This window comes from Chelonia mydas, chromosome 13 (assembly GCF_015237465.2).
Source record: "Chelonia mydas isolate rCheMyd1 chromosome 13, rCheMyd1.pri.v2, whole genome shotgun sequence".
NCBI classification, from domain to species: Eukaryota; Metazoa; Chordata; order Testudines; family Cheloniidae; genus Chelonia; species Chelonia mydas.
Window position 1 is genome coordinate 7158521 of NC_051253.2, and position 23875 is coordinate 7182395.

General features: G+C 42.3%; 2 protein-coding genes across 3 annotated transcripts in view; one reads left to right on the plus strand and one right to left on the minus strand.

The window, feature by feature from the left end:
• The first annotated feature begins 570 nt into the window (after positions 1–570).
• Positions 571–12993, plus strand: TCFL5 (transcription factor like 5). Of its 2 annotated transcripts, XM_043527507.1 has the most exons (7): positions 571–1134; positions 1563–2300; positions 3352–3538; positions 4238–4400; positions 5508–5751; positions 8676–8817; positions 12131–12993. In XM_043527507.1, the coding sequence occupies exons 2-7, from the start codon at positions 1579–1581 to the stop codon at positions 12251–12253; spliced, it is 1581 nt and encodes a 526-aa protein (XP_043383442.1). In that variant the 5' UTR covers positions 571–1134; positions 1563–1578; the 3' UTR covers positions 12254–12993. The 2 variants fall into 2 exon arrangements, with proteins under 2 accessions (XP_043383442.1, XP_037733102.1); XM_037877174.2 differs by lacking the exon at positions 571–1134 and having other exon boundaries at positions 1148–2300; positions 5511–5751.
• A 313-nt stretch (positions 12994–13306) lies between these two features.
• COL9A3 (collagen type IX alpha 3 chain) overlaps positions 13307–23875 on the minus strand; it is a 72047-nt gene continuing 61478 nt past the window's right edge. The window contains exons 27-32 of the mRNA XM_037877173.2: positions 23143–23175; positions 22049–22195; positions 19080–19134; positions 18029–18211; positions 14901–14978; positions 13307–14212 (exon numbers count right to left, since the gene is read on the minus strand). Coding sequence (XP_037733101.1) covers positions 14019–14212; positions 14901–14978; positions 18029–18211; positions 19080–19134; positions 22049–22195; positions 23143–23175 — 690 coding nt within the window. The 3' untranslated portion in view covers positions 13307–14018. The remainder of the gene's footprint in view (positions 14213–14900; positions 14979–18028; positions 18212–19079; positions 19135–22048; positions 22196–23142; positions 23176–23875) is intronic.

A 23875-nucleotide genomic window follows, 5' to 3' on the forward strand; every position in this document is an offset into this window, starting at 1 on the left:
AAAAAAGGTCTGTTTTCGAGGTAGTGTTTTTATCCAAAGCGCTAAGGGGCGGGAGGGGAGGTGGTCCCTGGCGGTGGGTGGGTGGCTCTGAGGGATCAGGGCCAAACTTCCAATCAGGCACGTGCCTAGGGCCGCCCGCGTCCTCAGGGCGCCCGGCACTTGGAAGTGGGTTAAAAGTTTCATGGTTTTAGGGAAAACACAAAGGGCAGCTGTAGGTGGGCGGAGGGGTGAAGACGCGGCGCACGGGGGCGCCTCCGGTGTAAATCCGGCGCTGGGAAGGGAGGTGGTCCCTGGTGGTGGTCCTGACGGGGGCGGGGAGACGGTTCGGGGCGCTGTGAGGTGGGTGTTCCTGGCCGGACTGGGGGAAGCCGATCGGGCGCTGTTGAGGGGTTCTGCGGGAGGGGGAACGGTAACGGTGTGTGGTGCGTTCCTGAGGAAACGTGTGTGTGTACTGGGAGGGGGGGGCGGTGTTGTGGGTACAGCGGAAGCGAAGCGGCTGGGCCGGTGGCGAAGGAAGGCGGCACACCCCAGCCTGCTGACGCGTGCGCAGCGCCCCTCTTTGCCCCCGCGCTAGTGCGCGCATGTCGGGGCGGACACGTGACCGTGCAGCCGCCTTCGGCGGGAATCACGGCCTGCCGCGTCTGCAGTTGCGGCGCGAGGCGAGGACACAGCGGGTGGCGTCCGCGCGCGAGCCGCCCTCGGCCACGGGGGGGAGGGGCGGGGAGAGGAAGGCTCGCGGCGGTTAAAAAGCGGCGGCGCACGCGCACGGGTAGGCCGTCCACCCTTCCCCCTAGGCGGAACTGTAGTTCGCAGACTCCCTCCCCACCCCCCATCTCCTGCCTGTTGCTAGGCAGACTTCGCACCTGGCCGATCCCTGTGGGGCAGGCTTTTGAGGGGTGGGGGCTACGGTTGCTCCTCACTGAGCACTAGGGAGGGGGCAGGCTGCTCTAGGGCCGAGTTTACCCCCTCCCCCACCCTATTTTGGGCTGTTAGTGGGATGGGCTGAACTTATTCCTTCCCCTGCTTGGTGTTATTGTCTTTTGGAGGTTCTGACCCCCCCTCCATTTTTTGTGGGGGTGGGATCCATTATCATCGGGCCGGGCCCTTCCCCCCTCTACTTGACAGCATCATTGGGTGGGTAGTGCCTTCTCTGGAGACATTATTGGGGGCTCCAGCCTCCATTCTGAGGGGGCCGGTGTTGGGGGATTACACCCTGTTTTGCAGGTGGTGTTTCTGGTGTGTTATTCCCTCTCTTTTTGGAGGGGACCATACTGGGGGTGGGGCGAGACACTCCTCTGTGGGGGCTCACCAGGTGGGGATGTGATGCCCTCTCTTTGGAAGAAATATTATTGACTGGAGTAGGGGTTGTACTCTCTCTCTTGGGTTGGATGTCTCATTTTTTTTACAGGGTGCTGTTCATTGCTCTCTTGGAGCTGTTGTTACAGGGGAGTACTACATTTACTTTTTTTTTTCTTTTCTTTTTTTTTTTTGAGGGAGTGGTTATGATAGCATTTGCTGGAAGCACACTTAGTTGTTGAAGGATTTATTAGTGATTGATTCAGTTTCTAGTTTGAAGTCATGTCAGGATCAACTCCAAAACAGACCTCCAGCCCGCAGACAGTTGCTGGTGTTCCGGAGCCTGCTCCTGCTGGACCTGAAGGCCCAACTGACAGCTCCTTTGGTGAGCAAAACCTTAGCTTCACCACCACAGACCTCAACCTGGTGGAAATGACGGAAATAGAGTACACCCAGCTTCAGCACATACTCTATTCACACATGGAGGCACAAGCAAACGAAGGCGAAATGGAAGCTAGGCTCAATTCTGCTTTCTTCTCAGCTAGTAATCCTGCAGATCAACCTCAGCAGCAGTCCTCAGTGAACACCAATCAAACTGGCTATTCATCGTACTCTGGGAACCAGTCAGTTTACCCAGTTATCTGTCAGTCAGGTCTGTCTTCTGACAGCAATTTAATGGTTTCAAACCAATGTCTGGGGCACATTGACTTTCAAGAGCTCAGAATGATGCTACTTAGTGAATCTAATCTCCCTTCTAATGAAGTAGATAAAACACCTAATAGTAACTCTGTAGAAGTCACAGGGCACAGTTTAGTAAGAGTTAAACATGGTGAAAATTTTGGTGGGACAAATAAAGAAACTGTACTTGTTGAAAATTCAGCACCAGCTCCTGAGCCTAGATCTAAATCTGCAGTTCGTGTTCGTTTGGAAGACAGATTCAACAGCATCCAGACAGAAAATCCCCGATGTCAAGAGCCCCAAGAATCTGGAGTGACTCTTAACAAGTGTGTTGTCATTAACTTTAGTTTAAAGTTTACTGTTAAATTATATATTTTCATGTAGTTCAGTGTTAATTTAGGCGGATTCAAATTTATGAACAGTGCTATGTTTTTTTTCAGAGTAACAGCCGTGTTAGTCTGTATTCGCAAAAAGAAAAGCAGTACTTGTGGCACCTTAGAGACTAACCAATTTATTTGAGCATAAGCTTTCGTGAGCTACAGCTGATGGATGCATCCGATGAAGTGAGCTGTAGCTCACGAAAGCTTATGCTCAAATAAATTGGTTAGTCTCTAAGGTGCCACAAGTACTCCTTTTCGTTTTGCTATGTTTTTAATACTCAAAATGACTAGCTGTGTGCTTTGGCACAAAATTAAGATCTTGAGGAAGTGAGGGCCCAATTACCATTAACTTCAAATTGTGCTTACTTACACTAGGTCTGAACTTCGTCAGTTATTAACACAATACACCATATAGTTGTGTAAATTTATTAATTTTCAACTTTATTTTGGACATCAACATCAAATGTAAGCAAAATATATAAACCAGAGCTTTATTTAGATGTTGCATCCTTCTTACTTCGCAAAAAGTAATGCAGATTTCACACCCTATTAACAGACTAATCAGAGGACTCTGTTTAATGTTGTAATGTGGAAGGAGCTCCATGATGGTGCAGGAGCTTGTCTACACAAATCCGCTTGCAGCAAGATATGAACCTAAGACTTGCACACGCTGCCATTTATCTGAATATTTTTGTTACTGAGCCTGTGGTTTTTATTATATATACTTTTTTAGTGACAAACTTAGCTGAAGGAAGTTACTTTTATGAAGTCCAACAGTGTAATTTCACTGTACAGAATAAAATAATGTATTAAACAGATCCTTTTTGCCATTGAAGTTAGTGAGGTAAATAGTTGGCCCGTAATGGCAATGTGTATTTAAAGTAAATGGACATGATTTTTTTTTAATGATTGTCACTAGAAGAGTAGATAGCTGAAAAGGTTTCTACAGTTGTCATTTTCAAGTAACTAGCCATGTTTTATTTTATGTTTTTTGTAGTTTAGTAACACTAATTCGTCAACCAGCAGAACTAATGGGTATGCCTCTTCACCAGCAGCAGAATAAATGTACTACATTAGTGAAAAATAAGACTGCTGCTGCAGCTACTGCTTTACAGTTCACATATCCATTATTTACGATGAATGCCTGTTCTGCTTCTGGAAGTGCTAACACTTCACAAACACAGGTAGATTTTTGGTTTTCTATTATTAGTTTTAGGCTTCTCCTTTGAAACTTTAACAATAGTCTAAATTTGTAAAAATGCTTCAAGATTTAACTGAAATACAATTTAACTTTAATTGATCACATTCAAAGTTATTTTATAGGGTTTTGTTTAAAATCAACTTACGTAGGCATGTTCAGAGGGATTTATAATTTATGTGTCTTTTTAATATTCTTAAAGATGAAATATAGTTCTCAGTCATTTTGATTAAGTCCTTATATCTCTTACATGAATATGTACCCAACGGCCAGGACCAACAGTCTATTAGATTTCTTTCCAGAAAGGTACTTTTGTTTAAGTCATTCAATTCACCGCTACATCAGTTTCATTCACAAAGACATAGCTAGCTGCAAGTAGATGTTTTCTCTTGGTTCCTTCTTTCCATTTTCTTTTGACAAAAACTCATGAAATTTCATTTTCTCACAGTTACTATAAGCCAAGAATAATAACCAAAACTGGCACGCAGAAACTGCCAGAGGTACAACAATAAAACTACACAAATGATCTGGATATTGAAATCACATGACTGTGGTACAGAAAAAAAATCACAATTGGCATTTGATTTATCAATACAACTCATTATAGGATGGGACTAACGTTAAAATACATATCAAAAGTATTATCCTCTTGTTTTCACTTAACACTCCCTAATTTCCTTTTCAGAACTCTGGCACATCATGTACTATTCTGGAAGCTGCCAAACATCAAGACCTTGGATTACCTAGAGCATTCTCTTTCTGTTATCATCAGGAAATTGAATCCACTAAACAAACAGTAGGCACTAGGAATAAAGCTTTACCTGAACAAGTTTGGATTAAAGTAGGAGGTAAATGATTTAGCTTCCGCTCACTTTGTTTTCTGTGCCACTCAACCTCAAATTATATTTCTTCTGACTTAGTTAGTCAGTTTGTTTGCAAGGATGAATGTGCTTTTACTGGTTCCATATATGCAATTTGAACTCTACAAATAATCTACAGAATCAGTAGGTATCTGACAGACTTTCAGAAATGATCAACATCCATGCTGGTTTCTGACGATAGTGTTTGCCCCTAAGTGCTGGTGTGGCAATCCACTTTATGAGGGAGCCAAAATAATCAGCACCCCAGCGCATCCATGGGAATTTCGAAACCTAAATTATCATTATTTCTTCAGGTTCCCCGCTTGTAGTAAGTCTCCACCTCAGGGGCATCAGGGGGATTTCAGAGCAGTGAGCACAGGGCAGGCCATGGCAGCAGGGCTCCTATAAAAATGTGTTGCTATAGTCAGTCTCATGTAGCAGTTTGTCAGGCACGGGCCTCCGTGTAGCTGCCCCTGCCCTCCCCAGCTGGACAGATCTGCAGGGCATCCTGGAAAATTGGTGCATGTGATGGTTCTCTCTCTCTTCCTCCTGCCCCACATAGCGACAATAGTTGTGCTACTGCAACAGGGAACAATTAGGAGGAAATATCACAAGCTGAAATTCACTGAGACCTATGATCCATATGCAGGACTTTCCCCTTTATGGGAGCATCTGATCCTTAATTATTAAATTGATATTGCTCATTTATTGATTGACATTTTTTCCTTTGAATAGTAGGGTGAAAAAGTTGATGGCGTCAACACTAGTTTACATTTAGTAGTGCAGCAGTAATTATCTTGAAAATGTGAATTTCATATGTATAATAAAAAAGTAATATATTTACAGCACTTTATATTTTCAAAGTGTTTTAGTGGAATTAACCACTTAATTTTCAGATGACAGAACGAAACTCATTTGAAAATAAGAAGAGTTACAATTACAAAGGTCTAACTTTTTTATATTAGTTACGGATTAGTCCATCAAAATGAAAACTTACAAAATCATAAAATTTCAGTGAAGCTTAATATTTATTAAATAATGATAGAGTGGGAGAATGAAAAATAAAGTACTGCTTTTTTCCCTTGTTTTGCAAAGAAGAAGCTTTATGTAAACAAGCAATAAACAAAAGAAGTCGCGGCAGAATACGCCAGTTGGATGCAAATGTAGACCGCAAACCTCTTAGTGAAATTCAAAATATATGTGATAGCCAAAATACTGCATCTGCACAAGGTACTTGGCAGTCAACACAGGTAAATTCAAGTATGCAGGCACAGATTGGAACTCAGGGAGGAATCTCTCAGCGCAGGGAGAGGCATAACCGCATGGAAAGAGACAGAAGGTAATTTCCATTGCTCTGTGAAGAGTTCCAGCAAAAAAACATTCTTAAAGCATAAATTAACTGCAGTATACTAATTATATAATTTAGAATAGATTATTGGACATGTTTTGCTTACTTTGTCAGCTGCAGAAAGCGGCGTTCTCATCAGGATAGATTTGATTTAAATCACTAGTCAGGAAGACTCGATTTAATCATGGATTTCTACATAAAAGTGCATTCTTGTTGGTTGTTATAATCTTAATACATAATTTTCACAGCTCAGAGATAGATGAGACCCAAACTGGGTCTCTCTTATGGCCTGCTGCCATTATAGGTTTTCCCTTCTAGTGAGAGAAGGGTATGGTAGATCTCAAATCAATGAAGGCTACACTTTGAAAGACCTCAAGACTTCTGGAATATGCTGCTCAAACAGTTTCACTTTTGTTTCTACTGCCTGTCCCTCCCTTCTCACATTTATCTCCAGACTTCTTCTCCTTGTCCAGATCTATTCCGCCCCCAATAATCTTCTAGTCATTAAACTTTTTGAAACTTTGCACTTTTAGAGAGAGATAAGGGATTAAATCTGTGTACACAAATTAACAGGGGGACCATAGGGTTGAGGTCTGTTATTTTTCACCTCTGTACAGGGGTGAAAGTAACTTAAAGGACTTACCAGTACGCTGGAATCCTGAGCAGTGGGGCAGGGCCTCAACCAGAAGAGGCGGGGCCTTTAAATCCCTGGGCCCTTTAAATCGCCGCCGGAGCTACCAGCTGCAGAGGTGGCCGGGAGCCCCAGGGATCCGATGGCAATTTAAAGGGCCTAGGGCTCTGGCCGCTGCTACTGCAGCGGAGCCCCAAGCCCTTTAAATTGCCTCTAGAGCCCCACTGCTTGAGCCTTGGGGTAGTGGCGGCAGCACAGGGCTCTGGAGGTGATTTAAAGGGCTCTTTAAATCGCTGGCCTGGGGAAGCTGGTACGGTCAGCAGTGTACCGGCTCTTGCCGGTATGCTGTACCGGCTTACTTTCACCTCTGCCTCTATATATTTATTTATTTTATTTTATTTTAAAACATTTTTGCGGGAGTCACAAATCCACAGTTTGAGAACTGCAAAAGTAAGCATCTCTGATGGTATTTTTCTAGACTTAGCACGGAGTCCCATTGGGTAGATAGAAAGATTAACCTAAATAATCTATACAGAATCCCCTGAAACTCCATAAAATCGGGACCCTAATCTATGAACTATTGGAACTCATTTACAAAACTTTTCGTAAACATTACATGAATATATTGTCTCATACTATAGAATTAGAATGTATAATCCCTATTCCATGATGAGATATCTTTGAGCTGTAATGTATATTAATTAAAACTATCTTTTTTTTCCCTCAAAAAGCATTTTATCCCTCAAAAAGCATTTTATCAAAAACTGATTTAAATTAAAAAAAATATTTTTTTAAAAATTTTTTTTTTTTTAAAAAAAATCAATGATTTTTTATCCACCCTGCTTCTCGTGTAGAAAAGGGAGTGGGAGTCTGCTGAAGGCAAATACAATTCTGGTTTAGGTGTTTAGGATTTTTTAAAATTATTATTGACTCTCTAAGATACACCAAAATGCTTTAACAGATTCTTTCAAAAAATAGTTATTTTATAATAACAGAGGAAGTATGCAAACTTTAGGTACATAGGTAACAAAAGATGAATAATCATGACTGACATATGACAGTGATTTCAAAGTAACTGTAACTGGCTCTTTCTCTTTTGCAGCTGATTAATGAAAATGAAAATACGATGTTTTCTAATTGTGATTGAAATATAGTTGGAATTATTCTAAGACTAGTACAACTATAAATAAATATACAATACTATAAATAAAGCTGACATAGTTGACTTGACTTCACCTACTCTCCCACCTCATTGGACATGAAGTGGCAGGTCCAGAACATAACGTGCTCTGGTGAACCTCAGCTAGCAGAGTGGTCGATTGAGAACCGCTCTGATCTAATTTAGCCTGTAGGCTGCTCCAAATTACAGTGGGGCCATTTCAGCTGTCAGCCATCTTCAGGATCAGGCAAGCAAAGAGGAGGCTTTAAGTCACCTTCCCACCACTCCCAAGGTTCTGTGCCAACTCACAGTGCTAACAGGGCACACTTGAACACCATGGAAAAAAATGTCATTTGCTTTTCACTCCTACGTTCACAGGTCTTTGCACAGGATATGACTGAGTATAGATCCTAATTTGATACAAGCTTTTTGTGTCTTAAAGGCAGTTTTAAGAAAGACTTACGCTAGTAGAAATGAATAATATTGAAATGAGTAATTGCTAATACTGTAGAGCAGCCATAAACTGAAAGGTCTTTGGGCAGGGATTGGCATTTATTATTATATATTCGTACAGTGCCAAGCACAATAGGGCTCAACCTGATGTGGTCTTTAGACACTATTGCACTGTAAATGTTAAAGAATGACCACGAAAGCAAAAATGCAACCAACTAAATAGAACTATTAAAATTTCTGTCTAAGGTTTAGCACCCATGTATTAGGCTGCAATGGATTCTCTCCATTGTGCAGTGATTCAGCACAGATCCTCAGAACTTGATGCCTCTGCTAGCAGTCAAGCCCCGGCTAAAAATTAAAGCTGGTGTCCTCTTCCCCGCCTCAATAAAAACTCGGAGGAAGGTTGCACTGGCAAAATTGTCTTAGGGTGACTGCAACTCTTTTGAATGGAGGCAAATTAGCTGGCACACAGCAATGTAATTTGCACTGATCTGGGCTAGCTTTGGTGCATGTTCCAAATATTTGTGTTTATTCCTATTCATATCTATCCAGTGTTGGTCCCCTCAAAATGCAAAACAAATATCAACATCTAAACAGCTATAAAACCATATATCTATGTCAGCTATCTGGGTTAATTGGCTGCTAAAAATTATTATTTTGCTTTGACTGTAGGCGCAGAATCCGGATTTGTTGTGATGAATTGAATCTTCTGGTTCCGTTCTGCACTGCTGATACTGATAAGGCAACAACATTACAGTGGACAACAGCATTCTTGAAATATATTCAGGAAAGGCACGGGGATTCCCTGAAAAAGGTTAATAAATTTCATACAATCCACTTTTTAAAATTTTTCTAATAATGATCTTAAAATGGTTAAACATTTGAACTAAATCTGTATTGCATCACGACAGACACATGAGACACCTGTGTTGAACATTTACTTTGTCTGTTAAAAGAACATCCAGTTCATTGGCTTTGTATCCTTCAGCCACATTTTTGATTAGAATGGTTTCAGTTGAGCTCATAGTCTGTGTTGCATCAGATCTCACAGGCTAAGTAAAGTTTAATTTGATCAATTAGAGCCACACTCAGGAATTAGGGGAACCAGAACAGGCTGTTGGTTTGAAGCCTTCTCTAAACATTCCACTTTTTATCCATACCTATCCTGCTCACTCATACACACGGAGCTGTTTTTCCCATTCCATCTTCTGCTTCCTATTCCAGTCTCCCTGGTTTTATAAGTGAATTTATTTGTCTTGTACTTTATTTTATTAGAGAGTTCAGTAACTATATATATATATATATATATATATATATATTAGGGCTGTTGATTAATCACAGTTAATTCAAATAATTAATCTCAAAATATTAATCGCAATTAATTGCAGTTTTAATTGTATTGTTAAACAATAGAATACCCATTGAAATTTACTAAATATTTTGGATTTTTTATATATATATAGTATTCTTTGTTGTGGTTGAAATCAAAGTGCATATTATTTTTTATGACAAATATTTGCACTGTAAAAATGATAAACTAAAGAAATAGTATTTTTCAATTCACCTCATACAAGTACTGTAGTGCAATCTCTTTATCCTGAAAGTGCAACTTACAAATGTAGATTTTTTTTGTTACATAACTGCACTCAAGAACAAAACAGTGTAAAACTTCAGAGCCTACAAGTCCACTCAGTCCTACTTCTTGTTCAGCCAATTGCTCAAACAAGTTTGTTTACATTTACAGGAGATAATGCTGCCTGCTTCTTGTTTGCAATGTCACCTGAAAGTGAGAACAGGTATTTGCATGGCACCTTTGTAGCCAGCATTGGAAGGTATTTACATGCCAGATATGCTAAACATTCGTATGCCCCTTCATGCTTTGGCCACCATTCCAGAGGACATGCTTCCATGCTGATGACACCCGTTAAAAAAAAAAAAGAGAGTTAATTAAATTTGTGATTGAACTTCTTGGGGGAGTATTGTATGTCCCATGCTCTGTTTTACCTGCCTTCTGCCATATATTTCATGTTATAGCAGTCTCGGATGATGATCCCAGCACATGTTGTTCATTTTAAGAACACTTTCACTGCAGATTTGACAAAATGCAAAGAAGGTACCAATGTGAGATTTCTAAGGATAGCTAGAGCACTCGATCCAAGATTTAAGAATCTGAAGTGCCTTCCAAAATCTGAGAAGGACAAGGTGTGGAGCATGCTTTCAGAAGTCTGAAAAGAGCAATACTCCAATGCAGAAACTACAGAACCCGAACCACCAAAAAAGAAAATCAGCCTTCTGCTGGTGGCATCTGACTCAGATAATGAAAATGAACATACGTCAGTCTGCACTGCTTTGGATAGTCATCGAGCAGAAACCATCATCAGCATGGACGCATGTCCCCTGGAATGGTGATTGAAGCATGAAGGGACATATCAATCTTTAGCGCATCTGGCACATAAATATCTTGCGACACTGACTACAACAGTGCCATGAGAACACCTGTTCTCACTTTCAGGTAACACTGTAAACCAGAAGCGGGCAGCATTATCTCCTGTAAATGTAAACAAACTTGTTTGTCTGAGCAATTGGCTGAACAAGAAGCAAGACTGAGTGGACTTGCAGAGTATAAAATTGTACATTGTTTAATTTTTGAATGCAGGGTTTGTTTGTTTTTATTAACATAATTCTACATTTTTAAGTTCAACTTTCATGATAAAGAGATTGCACTACATTACTTGTATTAGGTGAATTGAAAAAATACTATTTCTTTTGTTTTTTTTACAGGGCAAATACCAGTAATCAAAAATAAATATAAAGTGAGCACTGTACACTTTGTATTGTGTTGTAATTGAAATCAATATATTTGAAAATGTAGAAAACATCCAAAAATATTTAAAAATGGTATTCTATTATTAATTGTGTGATTAATCATGATTCATTTTTTTTAAGCATTTGACAGTCCATAATCTTTCTGTATGCATATTATTTTATCCTATGATGACTTCCAACTGAGGTGATTTTGACACCCATGCACAATGGCCATGTAGCAGTAGCCTTCAGTGGTGTCTTTTTTAGTATATGGTCCTTCCCTGGAGGTGGTGGCAGCATAAAGCCCTTCAAGAACTGATTTGTTCCTTAGTCTCTTTTCAAAATGACATCTTAGGGCAAGCACTATGAAAATTAGCATTGGTATGCAGAAGTCTTTGGGGTTGGAGCATTTGTGTCTCCAAAGTTAGCTGCCCAACTGGTCATAAAATTAAGTCTTACATTGCAGAAATGTAGTCAAAAATAAAAGTTCTGCCTTCAGATACATACAAGCAGTACCATTGACTAATGGTATGTATGTGACAAGTTGAAAGTAGATTTTCTCCTAAAATGTTAACTGATTTGACACACAAAAATTCATATAAATGGAGGAACAAATTCTGTCCTTCCCTAATAGTTGTGACAGGTTCTGATTGCAGCAAAACCAATAAGATTCCAAGCAGAAGGGAGTACTATGCTGGGAGCCAACTTAGAGATCCATGTTCATTTAATGCCACATTGCAGGGGTTCCTTATGTTCTACTATGAAGATGGGTTTTGGGGATGCAGTTGTGCTGGAGGCACAAGTGCAAACATTCATGATCAGAACTGTTGTGGGAGTTATAAAGGGTCACATTAGCTGGAAGGTGCTCCTACAGTATTTAGTCAGTAGTAACAGGCAAATTTTTTTTTCCTGCCCAGTTAAATTGTTTTCTAAACACTTCACAATTGTTAATGTATTTAGCCTCCCAGCATGCCTGTTAGGTAATGAAACATTATTATCCCAATTTTACCGATGGGGAACTGAGGCACAGAGTGGTTAAGGCCCAGATCCTTAAAGAATTTAGGCACTTAACTCTGCTTAGGTACCTTTGAGGAGTTGGGCCTAAGTGACTTGCCCAGGGTCAGTCAGGCAGTCTGAGGCAGAGCAGGACTTCGAAACCAGGTCTCTCATCGCCCAGGCTAGCATCCTAACCACTGGACCATCATTCCATCTAAGGTTTACCAGTTGCAGGATTTGCCCGCCCCTTAGTAGTTTAATAATATTTTACTTAAATATGTATTGCATTAAGCATGATGCTAATTACTTTGTATTTTTGATTTTAGGAATTTGAGACTGTGTTCTGTGGTAAAACAGGCAGGAGACTAAAACTAACAAGAGCCGACTCATTAGTAACATGTCCAATGCAGGAAAACATACAGAATAGCACACCAATGGAGATCAAGTAATTTGAACTAAATACCCAGCGTTTTATGGAAAGTACTGATACCTAATGATGCTCCATAGCAATTATTTTATGTCCACATACTGGACTTCATCTCCTGTGACTACTTTGAAATTGAAGGATCCAAGAGTGACTTGCAAAATATAATTTGTAAAAATACATAAATAGAATCGTAAAGAAAACATTCTTTATTCAAAATGAAAAGATAAATGAATTACCAACAATATTAATTGATCAGTGTCCTCTTAGAGAGCTTTGGGACCAGAGGCAACAAGAAAATGTCATGACAGCCACTAAATATCTCCCCCCCCCCCCCCCAACTCGCAATAGCTACCAAAATCCATTTTAACTTGATATAATATAGTTAGAAATTGTTATAGACAGTCAACCTGTCCTATTGTATTTAGTCAGTCATGAATGTACATTCCTATTAAATGTAAAATAAATAAATAAATAAAGATGCCATTATAGTGCCCATTTCGCAATTGGAACAGTGAGAAAATTAAATTGGTTAGTGCTTGTATAATAAGTACACATCTTACAAACAATATTATATGCATTGGAATTCAGATTTGAAGTTCATATTGAACCGTACATCCCCATAGGACTAAAGAATCATACAATGCTGTTGGCATTGCTTTTAAAATACAGTAGTATTTTAAATACTTTTTGCACAAACTGTCCAACAATTTTCCTGTATTGTTGCTTTAGTCCAAAAGTGGTATATTGTAAACAGTGAATTATTTAAATGCACAAAATATTTTCATATTAAAAGAGTAGTAATGTCTCTACTTATTAATAAGATGCAGTGTTCAGGACAGAAATAGTATATTTTATGAACTGAAAAAGTGGCTTTATTAATTTCTTAAAACAGATGATGCTGACAGGTTTTATAGTACAAAAAAGTCACCCCAAAATAAATACTGTTTTAAATCACGGATATTCACAATTTTGCAGCAGTTTATTTCGAAATAATTCTAATAAAAACAATTGGGGGAAGATGGAGTTTAGCAGAACAAGCTTTGATGTGTATAATGACAGTTACAACATCACAAAAAAAGGTTAAAAAAATCTCATTTTATTTTTACAATAGTTCATACAGTAATTTTGGCTGGTGTTGAGAAGAGCATCCTTTCTGACTTGGGATTTTTTTCACAAATTCTGTGCAAATAGCTGAAGTAGATGGCGTGAAGATGCTGTTATTGAATATCCTTTGTTATAACATGGAAATATACAAAAACTCTCCCCTGTAAATTATAATATATACATTACACCCTTTGCAGAGTTAGATTGCAAGAATGCAAAGGGTTTAACATTTACTAGCCATGGCAAATGTTTGAGGTACAGTCTGATAATTCACGGTGGACAACAAATATACATGGTCAATGATGTTCAATTAGTGCCTGAATCACTACTGAATTCAGTGAGCATAGAGTCAAGCCTTTATGCAAAATAGCCACAAGCTTTTGTACAGTTAGGGAGATGACAGTAAAAGGAGCAATTCCTCCTGTAGGTCTCTTCAACAAAGTGGGGAGGAAGGGAAAGTGAGACTGATTTGCAGTAAAAATTCTGGAAAATAAGAGGTGGGGAAACAATTTTAAGCATCTTTTTAGTAAAGGTTTTCGTCAGATGCTTTCCTGTGTCATGGAACTGAATTACTGTGTCAAAGTCTCCATTTTATTCATTTTAATTAAAGGAATATTTGTCCATTTATCACTAGGAGGATCCTGACTCTTTTCATACAATTCACTGTTTACTTAAATATTCAGTCACTTCTGCAGTTTCAGTGCTGATGATTTTTTGGATCCTCCTCCAACAGCACCCATGCAGGCTGACGTATCACAGATTCCTGGAGTTCCCTGAGCCCCTATTGCACCAGGTACACCAGGATCACCTGGCAGACCAGGTTCACCATGAGCACCATCTCGACCATCTTTACTAATTCCAGTTACACCTGGTGGACCTTAAAGAAGAGAAAAGAAAAATGGTTTAGGGTGAAATACTGGCTTTTATTTACATGTAAAATTTAAAATATTAGGTAGGTATTTGTAAGCTGTAAGAGGGTTATATATAGTGCTGTATTATGGCTCTCTGGAGTATAAGAGATCTGTAGTAAATATGGTAATGGTTTGAGCCACAAGCTAAAATCTGCTCTGTTATAATGGTCTAATCCTGGAATAACTGAACTGGATTTAGTGGAGTTACTTTGGATTTACACTGTTATAGCTGACAGCAGAAATTTGCCAATTCATAGTTGTTCCTACATATATGTCTGCTTGTTTTTGGGACTACCATACTTTGCTGTGGTTGCCCATTTCAAAACTGGCTTCTCAGTGAGAGTCATCTCTCTACTACCACATAACCCAGATCAGCATGGTAACTGTAGGGAGAAAGGAATTCAGTCATAGCACAAACCACATGCAGTGCAGGCCCTCTAACAGCCTTTATTCTAGCCTTGTGTCCCTCTACTGAATTTGTAGGTGCAGTAAAAATGTCCCCGTAAAATACATCGTCCCAATTATACTATGAAAAGGTCCATCTAAGAGGAGATTTATCATAAAAATAAAAGTATATTCCTGAACAAACAGTTATAGTCCATATTGCTGTCGTTTGGGTACTTTCCTATCATACTAAATACTGCATCAGCTTACCTTGAAGTCCTTGATCTCCATCAGGACCATCAATACCTATGCCAGTGGCTCCTTTGTCTCCCTTTTCACCTGTATCACCTGTAATGATGTAAAGACATTTAAATGTAAATAATAATTTACAGAGAACAGCCAAGTTAGCCCTTATATGTGGAGGGGAAAATCCTGTCAGCATAAAGGGAATGCAAAACTTAGAAGCTGCCTGCATGGATTCAGTTGCCAGATTGAGCCCCAGGTGTGCACATTTTGCAGTTTCTGCATTTCTTGGAATTTACTACTTTTATTTTTTTATTTAAAAGTTACATTTTTATTATAATTGGCTGCATATGAATATCACATACTCTCACTATTGGAACTTTTATTAGCCAATCAGATCTCTTTACTATTGTCCATCATTTTATATTAAGGATAAAGGGCCGGATTTTCAAAGGTGTTTAGGCACCTATATGGGATTTCCAAAAGCACCAAGATGTCTAACTTTAATTTAAATCAATGGGAGTTAGGGCCTAGACACATCTGAAAATCCCATTAGGCACTTACCTGCACCTTTGAAAATCTGGTCCAGAATCCATAAATTTGGCAGCACTAATCAACTACCCTAATTAGTATAGCTGAAACCGTGGGGCGTGGAGGAACATTTAGGGGGGCGTTGCTGCTAGCCCCGATGGGGAGGGAGTGCCACCCAGCTCTGCTCCCTGCCCCACGCCAGGGGCACTGCACCGTCCCTTGGGCTCCATGCCCAGTGCCCTGGCTGCCCCCAGGGCCCCAGCTGTGGCCCCAGCCTCGACCCCCTTACCCCTGTCCATGTCTCCCCCCCTCGGCCCTGGTTCGGGGGGCGGGGGAGCAGACGGGTTACGGGGGCATGAGGTAAAAAGTTTGGGGACTGCTGGTATAGCTGCTTGTATATGAAACCTTTCAAATTATAATGGTCATATCTGTGTACATTCCAAAATTACATCATAATGAGACTAGGGTTGTCAGGTGTCCAGTCGAAAAGGGATCCTGGTCGGTACCTCTGACCAGGCTGCTAAAAATCCGGTCGACAGCGCAGCAGGCTCCTGGCAGGCTCCCTGCCTGTCCTGGCTTGGCACGGCTCCTGGAAGGGGCTGGCTTGTTTGGCTGTTAGGTGCAGGGGCAGCCACAGGGGCTCTGTGTGCTACCCCTGCCCAGCACACTGGCGCCACAGCTCCCATTGGCCGGGAACCATGGCCAATGGGAGCTGTGGGGGCGGCGCCTGAAGGCAGTGCTTGCAGGCAGCGTGCAAAGCCCCCGGCCCCTCCTCCAAGAAGCTGGACATACCAGCCGCTTCCGGGAGCCACCTGAGGTAAGCCCGCACTGCAAATCCCCTCCTGCACCCCAACCCCTGCCCCAGGTCGGAACCCCCTCTTGCATACTAACTCCCTCCCAGAGCCTGCACTCTTCACCCTTTCCTGCACCACAACCCCCTGCTCCAGCCCTAAGCCCCTCCAGCACCCAAACTCCCTCCCAAAGCCCGCATCCCAACTCCAGCCCTGAGCCCCGCTGTACCCCAAACCCCTCATCCCCGGCCCCACCCCAGAACCTGCACCCACTCGCACTCCCCAACCCGCTGCCCCAGCTCTGAGCCCCCTCCCACGCTCCCAAAACCCTCATCCCCAGCCCCACCCCAGAGCCCACACCCCAACCCCCTGCCCCAGTCTGGTGAAAGTGAATGAGGGTAGGTGAGAGCGAGCAATGGAAGGAGGGGGAATGGAGTGAGTGGGGGCGGGGCCTCTGAGAATGGGTGGAACAAGAGCGTTTGGTTTTGTGAGATTGGAAAGCTGGCAACCCTAAATGAGACATTTACTAGTGGCTTCCCAAAAGCAAAAGTTAAATTTCTGCACAACCAAGTTCTTTAGTGTGCTGCCCCCTAGTGTTTTATCTCATGTATCACAGAGGATCTAAACTTTACATTTAGGAGTTTGAAAATCTTCAAATGCTGGATTTGCTTTCAGCAACTGTTACCAATTTGCAATGTTTGCACATTAATTGTAAGGTGTAAATAGCTAACAAAGTCCCAATCTTGCAGTATTTTCTCATGTGAGTAAGGTCTGTAGGCTCAAGTCTAAGTAGCCTTGAGATGCACCACACTCTGCCTTTGTCCGCCCCTCCCCAACTTTGTCTAAACTTGCCATCTTAATTAATTGTTTAAGGAAAACAACAAACACACTTGCTTCTAAGAAACACACAGTTATACTTAGTCTTAAAGGTATGTGTCACTTTGCAGTAGAAGTTAGGCTGGTGCTAAAGGTCTTTTGTCCTAAAAGTTTGCTATTTATGGGTAAAATTCAGGATTTCCCCTCAAACCCTAGGTGACTGGGTTTTTATGGATTTGAGAAACACGGGCAGACCTCAGTGCTGTAGTGAACCACCCTGCAGACTTGCACTGGCCATCATGGCTGGATGATTCTCACACTAGAGGCACAAGGAAAGTTTACGTTTAACACAGCACTGTACTGTATTTGCTTTTTTTTTTTAAAAAACTCTGCTGCTGCCTGACTGCGTACTTCCAGTTCCAAATGAGGGGTGGTTGACCTGTCAGTTCGTAACTCTGGTGTTCATAACTCTGAAGTTCTACTGTGTTACTGAGGAAGCTATTGCAGACAAATGCAATGGCATGGACGATGGCACAGGAACAGGAGGGGGAAATACTGGGAGGAGTTCAGGGGGACAGTGGTCATAAATCCCCAAGACAAGCCTCATTCCTCATTAGACCCCAATATATCACAGTGGTGAGGATTTACTTTGTTAATGGTGCGTATAACTGGGAGATAGCGGAATGGCTATCCAATTAATGGCTGGAGCTTCAGCAGCTGCACATGCTGCAGTGCATATCCATCCTGGATGATTTGATTCTTATAAGCAGTAGATTCTTACAAGTGGAGTATTTAGTATAGGAATGATTTTATCCCAGTGGCTTTGATCACTATATGCAGTTGATTCATATATCAGTGATTGTTATCAATGGAGTGCACTGTAATACAGAAAATCCTGACCCCTTCCTCTACTGTAACCTCCCAAGGGCCTGTTCTTGCACCACTGAAGTTTTCTCAGTGATTTCAAAGGGAGCAGGAACAGGTTCTTTAGGCTGCCTCTGATTTCATCTCACTCACCTCTGGGACCAGGGTCTCCAAGTTCTCCTGTTGGCCCTCTATATCCAGGTGGACCACGAGCACCGGGATGACCAACACTTCCCATTGCCCCAGGTGGACCTGGGGGACCCGCTGGGCCAGGTCGACCCGTCAGTCCAGGAGCCAAGGGCCTTCTCAAATTAGCAGCTAACTGTGCAATTTGTTCTGAGAAAAAAAATATAACAAAACCAAAACTAAGTTCTTTTAGCCTCTGCCTGTGTCTGAAGTTTGAAAACCTTTTTCTGATATGTGACACTTGCCATCAAGTGTATCCAATCAAAGGAGAAGATTATAGGCTCTGGATTTCCACCAATAAAAAAACTGATTGCACAGTGCAGATAGAATTATTTCAGATGCACATGCTCACAACACCAACTGGCCTCCGTGGAAGCTACATGCACATCTGAAGTTAGAATCTGTCCTGGTAACCCATAACCAGAGGGTGCCTTGAGCTGAACCAGGTGAATGCATTTTGATAAGATGACAAAAAATGGTTTTTCATTATAGTAAACCTCTGGACTTGTGTGGGGGTTTTTGCTCAGGAACTTCTAAACACTTTGCAAACTGATGAATTTTTTCTGCTTTCATGTTATTTCTAAACTAAATGAAAACACTTCAAATAATTTTGAAGCAAAGTTTAATGGAAATTAATACTCAAATAATTAAAACAGGTTTGCACGTTTTAGTTTCCACCACAAAAAATGAATGAAACACAATCTTCAAGATGCAAAACATACAAAAGACATAAAATAATTTATTTGAAGCAATACTTTATTGCTCTATCAGGACTGAAATCCCATGACCTTTGGCATCATAACACAGCAACTATATCAATGAGCCATTCAGTGAATGGAAACTGTACTTTGTAATTATTGGTTAGTAATACAAGTCCCATTGCAATGGAATTCCTAATGGCTCAGATTATTACATTCATAGTTAAACTAAATAGAAACAAGTGCTCTCTGACTATAAAGTGTAGCTATACTCTGATGTAGACAATAATTAAAGTTCAGTATCTCCCAGTTATACTCACCGTTTATCATTCCCCCACAGAGTTCTCTTATATGTTGTTCACTGGCCTCTTTGCCCTGCAATTAACAAAAGAACCCTGCTTTACATAAAATCATATTATTGATTGTCATCAAACTATTGATCCCTGAGAGGCACTTATTTCTAATGGACTGCAAAATAAAGCAGAAGAGATTTTATTAAGAAGAAACAGTAGTTTCTTCAGAAAATATTACCTTCAGCTTTAAAGGTCCTGGGGTGGTGGTAATATTAATGAAGTTGATTTTAAAGTTAGTGGGAATGTTGTGGTGCTAATGTTCCAAGTCATATATTTAATTTGTTGTTTATTTGGCCTTTATTGAAAGGTGAAACTCAAGCTTGGGGAAAATAATAAACCATAACCTAATGTGAGTAATACTATAATGACCCAACAGGAGACACGTTTGCATTTTAAAGTTATTGACTGCTATCAATTCACTTTCTTAGTGCTATCACAGTTATGGAGAACAAACATGACTTCACACATCACATCTAACCCCAATGAATGCAGGTAACTCCTAACACCACATCACATTGAGAGGAAACTAATCCTTAAAAGGTATACATTTTTGGAAATGGGTCTTAATTCTGTCCTCGCAAATTTTGTGTGTGCACCTGTTTGTACAAATAAACTGCTTCTGCAAATCTGCTCGTTAGATGTGCAGTTACCTGATTTGCATGCACAAATGCCAGTGGTGGAAGTGCAAAATTAGAAGCCGGTCTACTGCTGGTGACCTTTAATTTATTCATGTTTGTGCCCTCATTTGCAATTCTGGGCACAGTCATTTGCACCTGCAAAGCTGAAGTCCAGGTTAAAAGTCCCTTTAATCCTTGGCCCATAATGTTTAAATGTTAAAATCCACTGGACTAGGCCTTTTCTTTTCTGATCTGACCAAACAGTTGCCAACATTAACACACTGAAACCAATTGCCCTCTGAGAACACTTAGCAATTGAGACTTACAGAGTTTAGTGTTACCTTTAAGACAAATTATAGAAGGCATGCCAAGCTCCTATTATCCATTTACATTTTTTGTTACTTTAGTGCTGTATTGACAGCCTTGGAGATAGTCTATCTTTATTCACAGAACAGGAGTAACATAAGTAGTGTCAGTGCATTCTTCTTCAACACTATTTCAGTGTGACTCAACCCTACTCTGGAGGGACAAGCAGGTTGTTCAGTCTCCATACCCTATTAATTCTTTGGTCCTTCTGATGGGACTAGCCCAAGGAAACCCATTAATACCAGCTGTGATGTAGTTTTGGTGATGTGGACACTTGTCCATTGGAAACTGGCCTGAGAACACCAAACACATTGCACACAAGCCTCTGAGGGTATGTCAACACTGCAATGTAAGCCCAGGGTTAGCAGAACTCAAGTTAACAGACTCTGGGTTTGTTAATCTAGGACTTGAGGGTCTACACCAGGGGTGGTCAAACTTTTTGGCACAAGGGCCACATCTGGGTATGGAAATTGTATGGCGGGCCATGAATGCTCACAAAATTGGGGGTTGGGGTGCAGGAGGGCTCCGGCTGGGAGTGTGGGCTCTGGGGTGGGACTGGGGATGAGGAACTGGGAGTACAGGAGGGTGCTCCGGGCTGGAACCAAGGGGTTCGGAGGGCAGAAGGAGGATGGAGGTTGGGGCATGGGAGGGAGTTGGGGCAGGCTCCGGGCAGCGCTTACCTCAAGCAGCTCCCAGGAACAGCGGTATGTCCCCCCTTCGGCTCCTATGCAGAGGCACGGCCAGGCGGCTCTGTGTGCTGCCCTGTGTGCAAGAGCCTCCCCTACAGCTCCCATTGGCTGCAGTTCCCGGCTAATGGGAGCTGCGGGGGTGGCGCTTGGGGTGGGGGCAGCATGCAAAGCCACCTGGCTGCCCCTATGCATAGGAGCCGGAGTGGGGACATGCCATTGCTTCTGGGAGCCGTGCAGAGTGGGGCAAGACCCCAACCCTGCTCCCCGCCTGGAGCGTGGCAAGCCCCAGACCCCGCTTCCCGGCAGGAGCTTGAGGGCTGGATTAAAACATCTGGAGGGCGGATATGGTCCCCGGGCCGTAGTTTGCCCACTTCTGGTCTACACACATTTGTAATCCCAGGGTAGGAATTGTTGAACCTTGGATTTCATCTTGGGTCTGCTGCATTGGCGCTGCATTATCCGGGCTCACTTTCACCCATATCCCAGACTTCCTAGTGCCCTCCTAGAATGGGGCCACTCTCGCCATTTGTTCATGGTGTAGTGTGGGAAAACTGGACTGTCCACAAAACTTGACTACGTAGAGGACAAAGAAAATTGGCCTGTGGATTGTGGGATATTTTTGGCAGACTTCCAGAGCACAAGTCCAGCGGAGCTACATCACACTGCAAAGCAATAGGGCTTGAACCCTGGGTCCCAGCTTGACTCAAGTCAGACCCACTATCTCTGTGGGGTCCTGGGACCCTGGCTCTGAGCCCGGGGTTAATGTGATTTGTATGTAGACAGAATTGGGGTTAGGCTTAAGCCTGAGTTTGAACCCTGGGCTTATATTGCAGTGTAGACATACCTTGAATGTCCATGAGATGGTAATTTTCATTCACTTCTCTCCTGCACCAGATTTGAATAGCAACCTCGAGTTACAAAGTTACATATCCTATTACAAATTCCCTGACCATCCAGCCTCCCAGAGGCTGGCATTTTTATTTATTTCTGCCATTAAGGACCATTTCTTTACTGACTTATAGCAAAGGAGATCTTTCCTCTCAGCCCGTTAGCCTGATTTGCTTCATAATACCCATCACAGTTACCGATGCGGCAAGTACTGTAAGACTTGTCCATTAGTGAACAAAGGGGCAAAAACTTATTTTGTAAACTTATTCCAAACACAGTCAACCTTGCACCCAAAGTCCAGCGTAACTGGTACTGCCTATTACCCATTCATCCATGTCCAATGCAGGACGGTGCTCAAGGAACAGATGATACTTACTGGAGGGCCAGGTTTTCCAGTAATGCCAGGGATACCTTGCTCTCCCTGGTAGCCCATAGGTCCTGGATGACCTGGAATCCCTTGCACACCAGAAGTCCCGTTAGGTCCTTGTATACCTTTAGGACCCAGCTCGCCTCTTTTTCCGGACTAAGGAGGAAGAAAAAACAAACAGCTTAAAACTGGAGGCTCAGCATATTGTTATTCTTCCACAGTATTTCTTAGTTAAGCTTTTCTTCCAGCTTCCTTGTTTTCTCTCTTACTGACATAGCGGCTATGCTGACCATGTATGTTCCTCATCTCGCATTTACAGGTTCACATGTCGATCGTGATTAGTATGCGTGCTTTAGGCCATATCCATGCTGTAGTTCAAACAGTGCTAGCAGCAACAGTATCCAAGCCATTCTAGTGACATAAACAGGCCACACACTAGCAGATTTACAGCCTGGTTCTCAGAAGAGAAACCATGTCAGAACCAACAGCGCTGAGTCTCGCTTGCTTTCTACTGTAGCGTGGACAGGGCCTTTGATTTCAAGCGTGGAGACCTAACTGCTCCTGCCCTGTGGTATGTCAGCATTATAGCCAGAGCAATTAATACCTTCTCGAGGGTGCTGCTTATCTTAGCCTTCCCAGGGCCAAATTTCTGTCTCATCAAGAAGGGTTGGGAAACACAAAGTGACGTGCTAAGAATTCTGAATAAATGGTTTTCCACATTAGGCATTTTCAGCAATAATCAAGGGGACTACCCCTGTGGTTAAAGTTAAGCCTGTGCTTAAGTGCATTGCTGGACGGGGCTCATTACACACTCCCCCACTCTGCATTGCTGAGCTTGTACTCCCACTGACAGATGTGGGATTTACACACATAACTTCGGTACCCATCCTTGAAGACTGGCCCCAGAGTGTGCGTGAAAAATCAAAGGTCAACACCAAGGGTCACCTAATGGCTATATTAATGGACCAGAACCCCAAATAAAAGACAATGCCACCCTTGATGCTGCATAACCCAATGAGATCAGAAGCTACACAGGGATGTGACAAGCACATTTGTTTCCTTAACATTTCTGTGACTCTCAGTCTGAAATGGATGACACTTACCTCTCCCTTTTGTCCCGGGGGGCCAAAAGGACCCTACAAAAAAAAAAAAGGGGGAAGTTTGATTTTATTCTTCTCTAAAGAACAATAATCAGTTGCAAAGTAAACATCTAAAAAGAAGATCCTTAAGCTCTTGGAAGCAGGGACCACCGCTGTGTACCACACCTAATGTAACGGGATTCCTGAACAGGGTCCGTGGGTCCTACATCAATGCAAACAATACTGCAAACAGGGACATAGCCCAAGGAAGCCAAAGGGCACTGACAGGGGGTAGGATAACCCCATTGGTATCTTTCAACTTGGGGGGGTCGGGCCCCAAAATTGGTCACCAGAATGTTTCAAAGGGTCACGTGGCAGCTCCTGTCCCATGGGGCTGGCTGGGCTCACCTCCCTGCTCCGGGCACTGCAACCTCTGGGGTCCCAGTGCCACTCAGATTTGGCGCAGCTGTCATGACGACGGGAGTCCGAGTAGGCCAAATTTGAGTGAGTGACACGAGAACCCCGTGCGCCAGATCACAACTCCACTCGTACAACTGCAATGCTGAGAGCCAAGCGCAGCCAGCCCCACAGCACAGGAGCCGTCACTGCGGGGTGAGTGCCAGGCAGCACCCAACCCCCCCACACACTAGGGGGCAGGATCCGACTGAAACCACTCCAGCACCTCCACCCCCAGGTCACGGCAAGCCATAAACGTTTACAAATGGATCCTGAGCCCAGAAAGGTTGAGAAACACTGG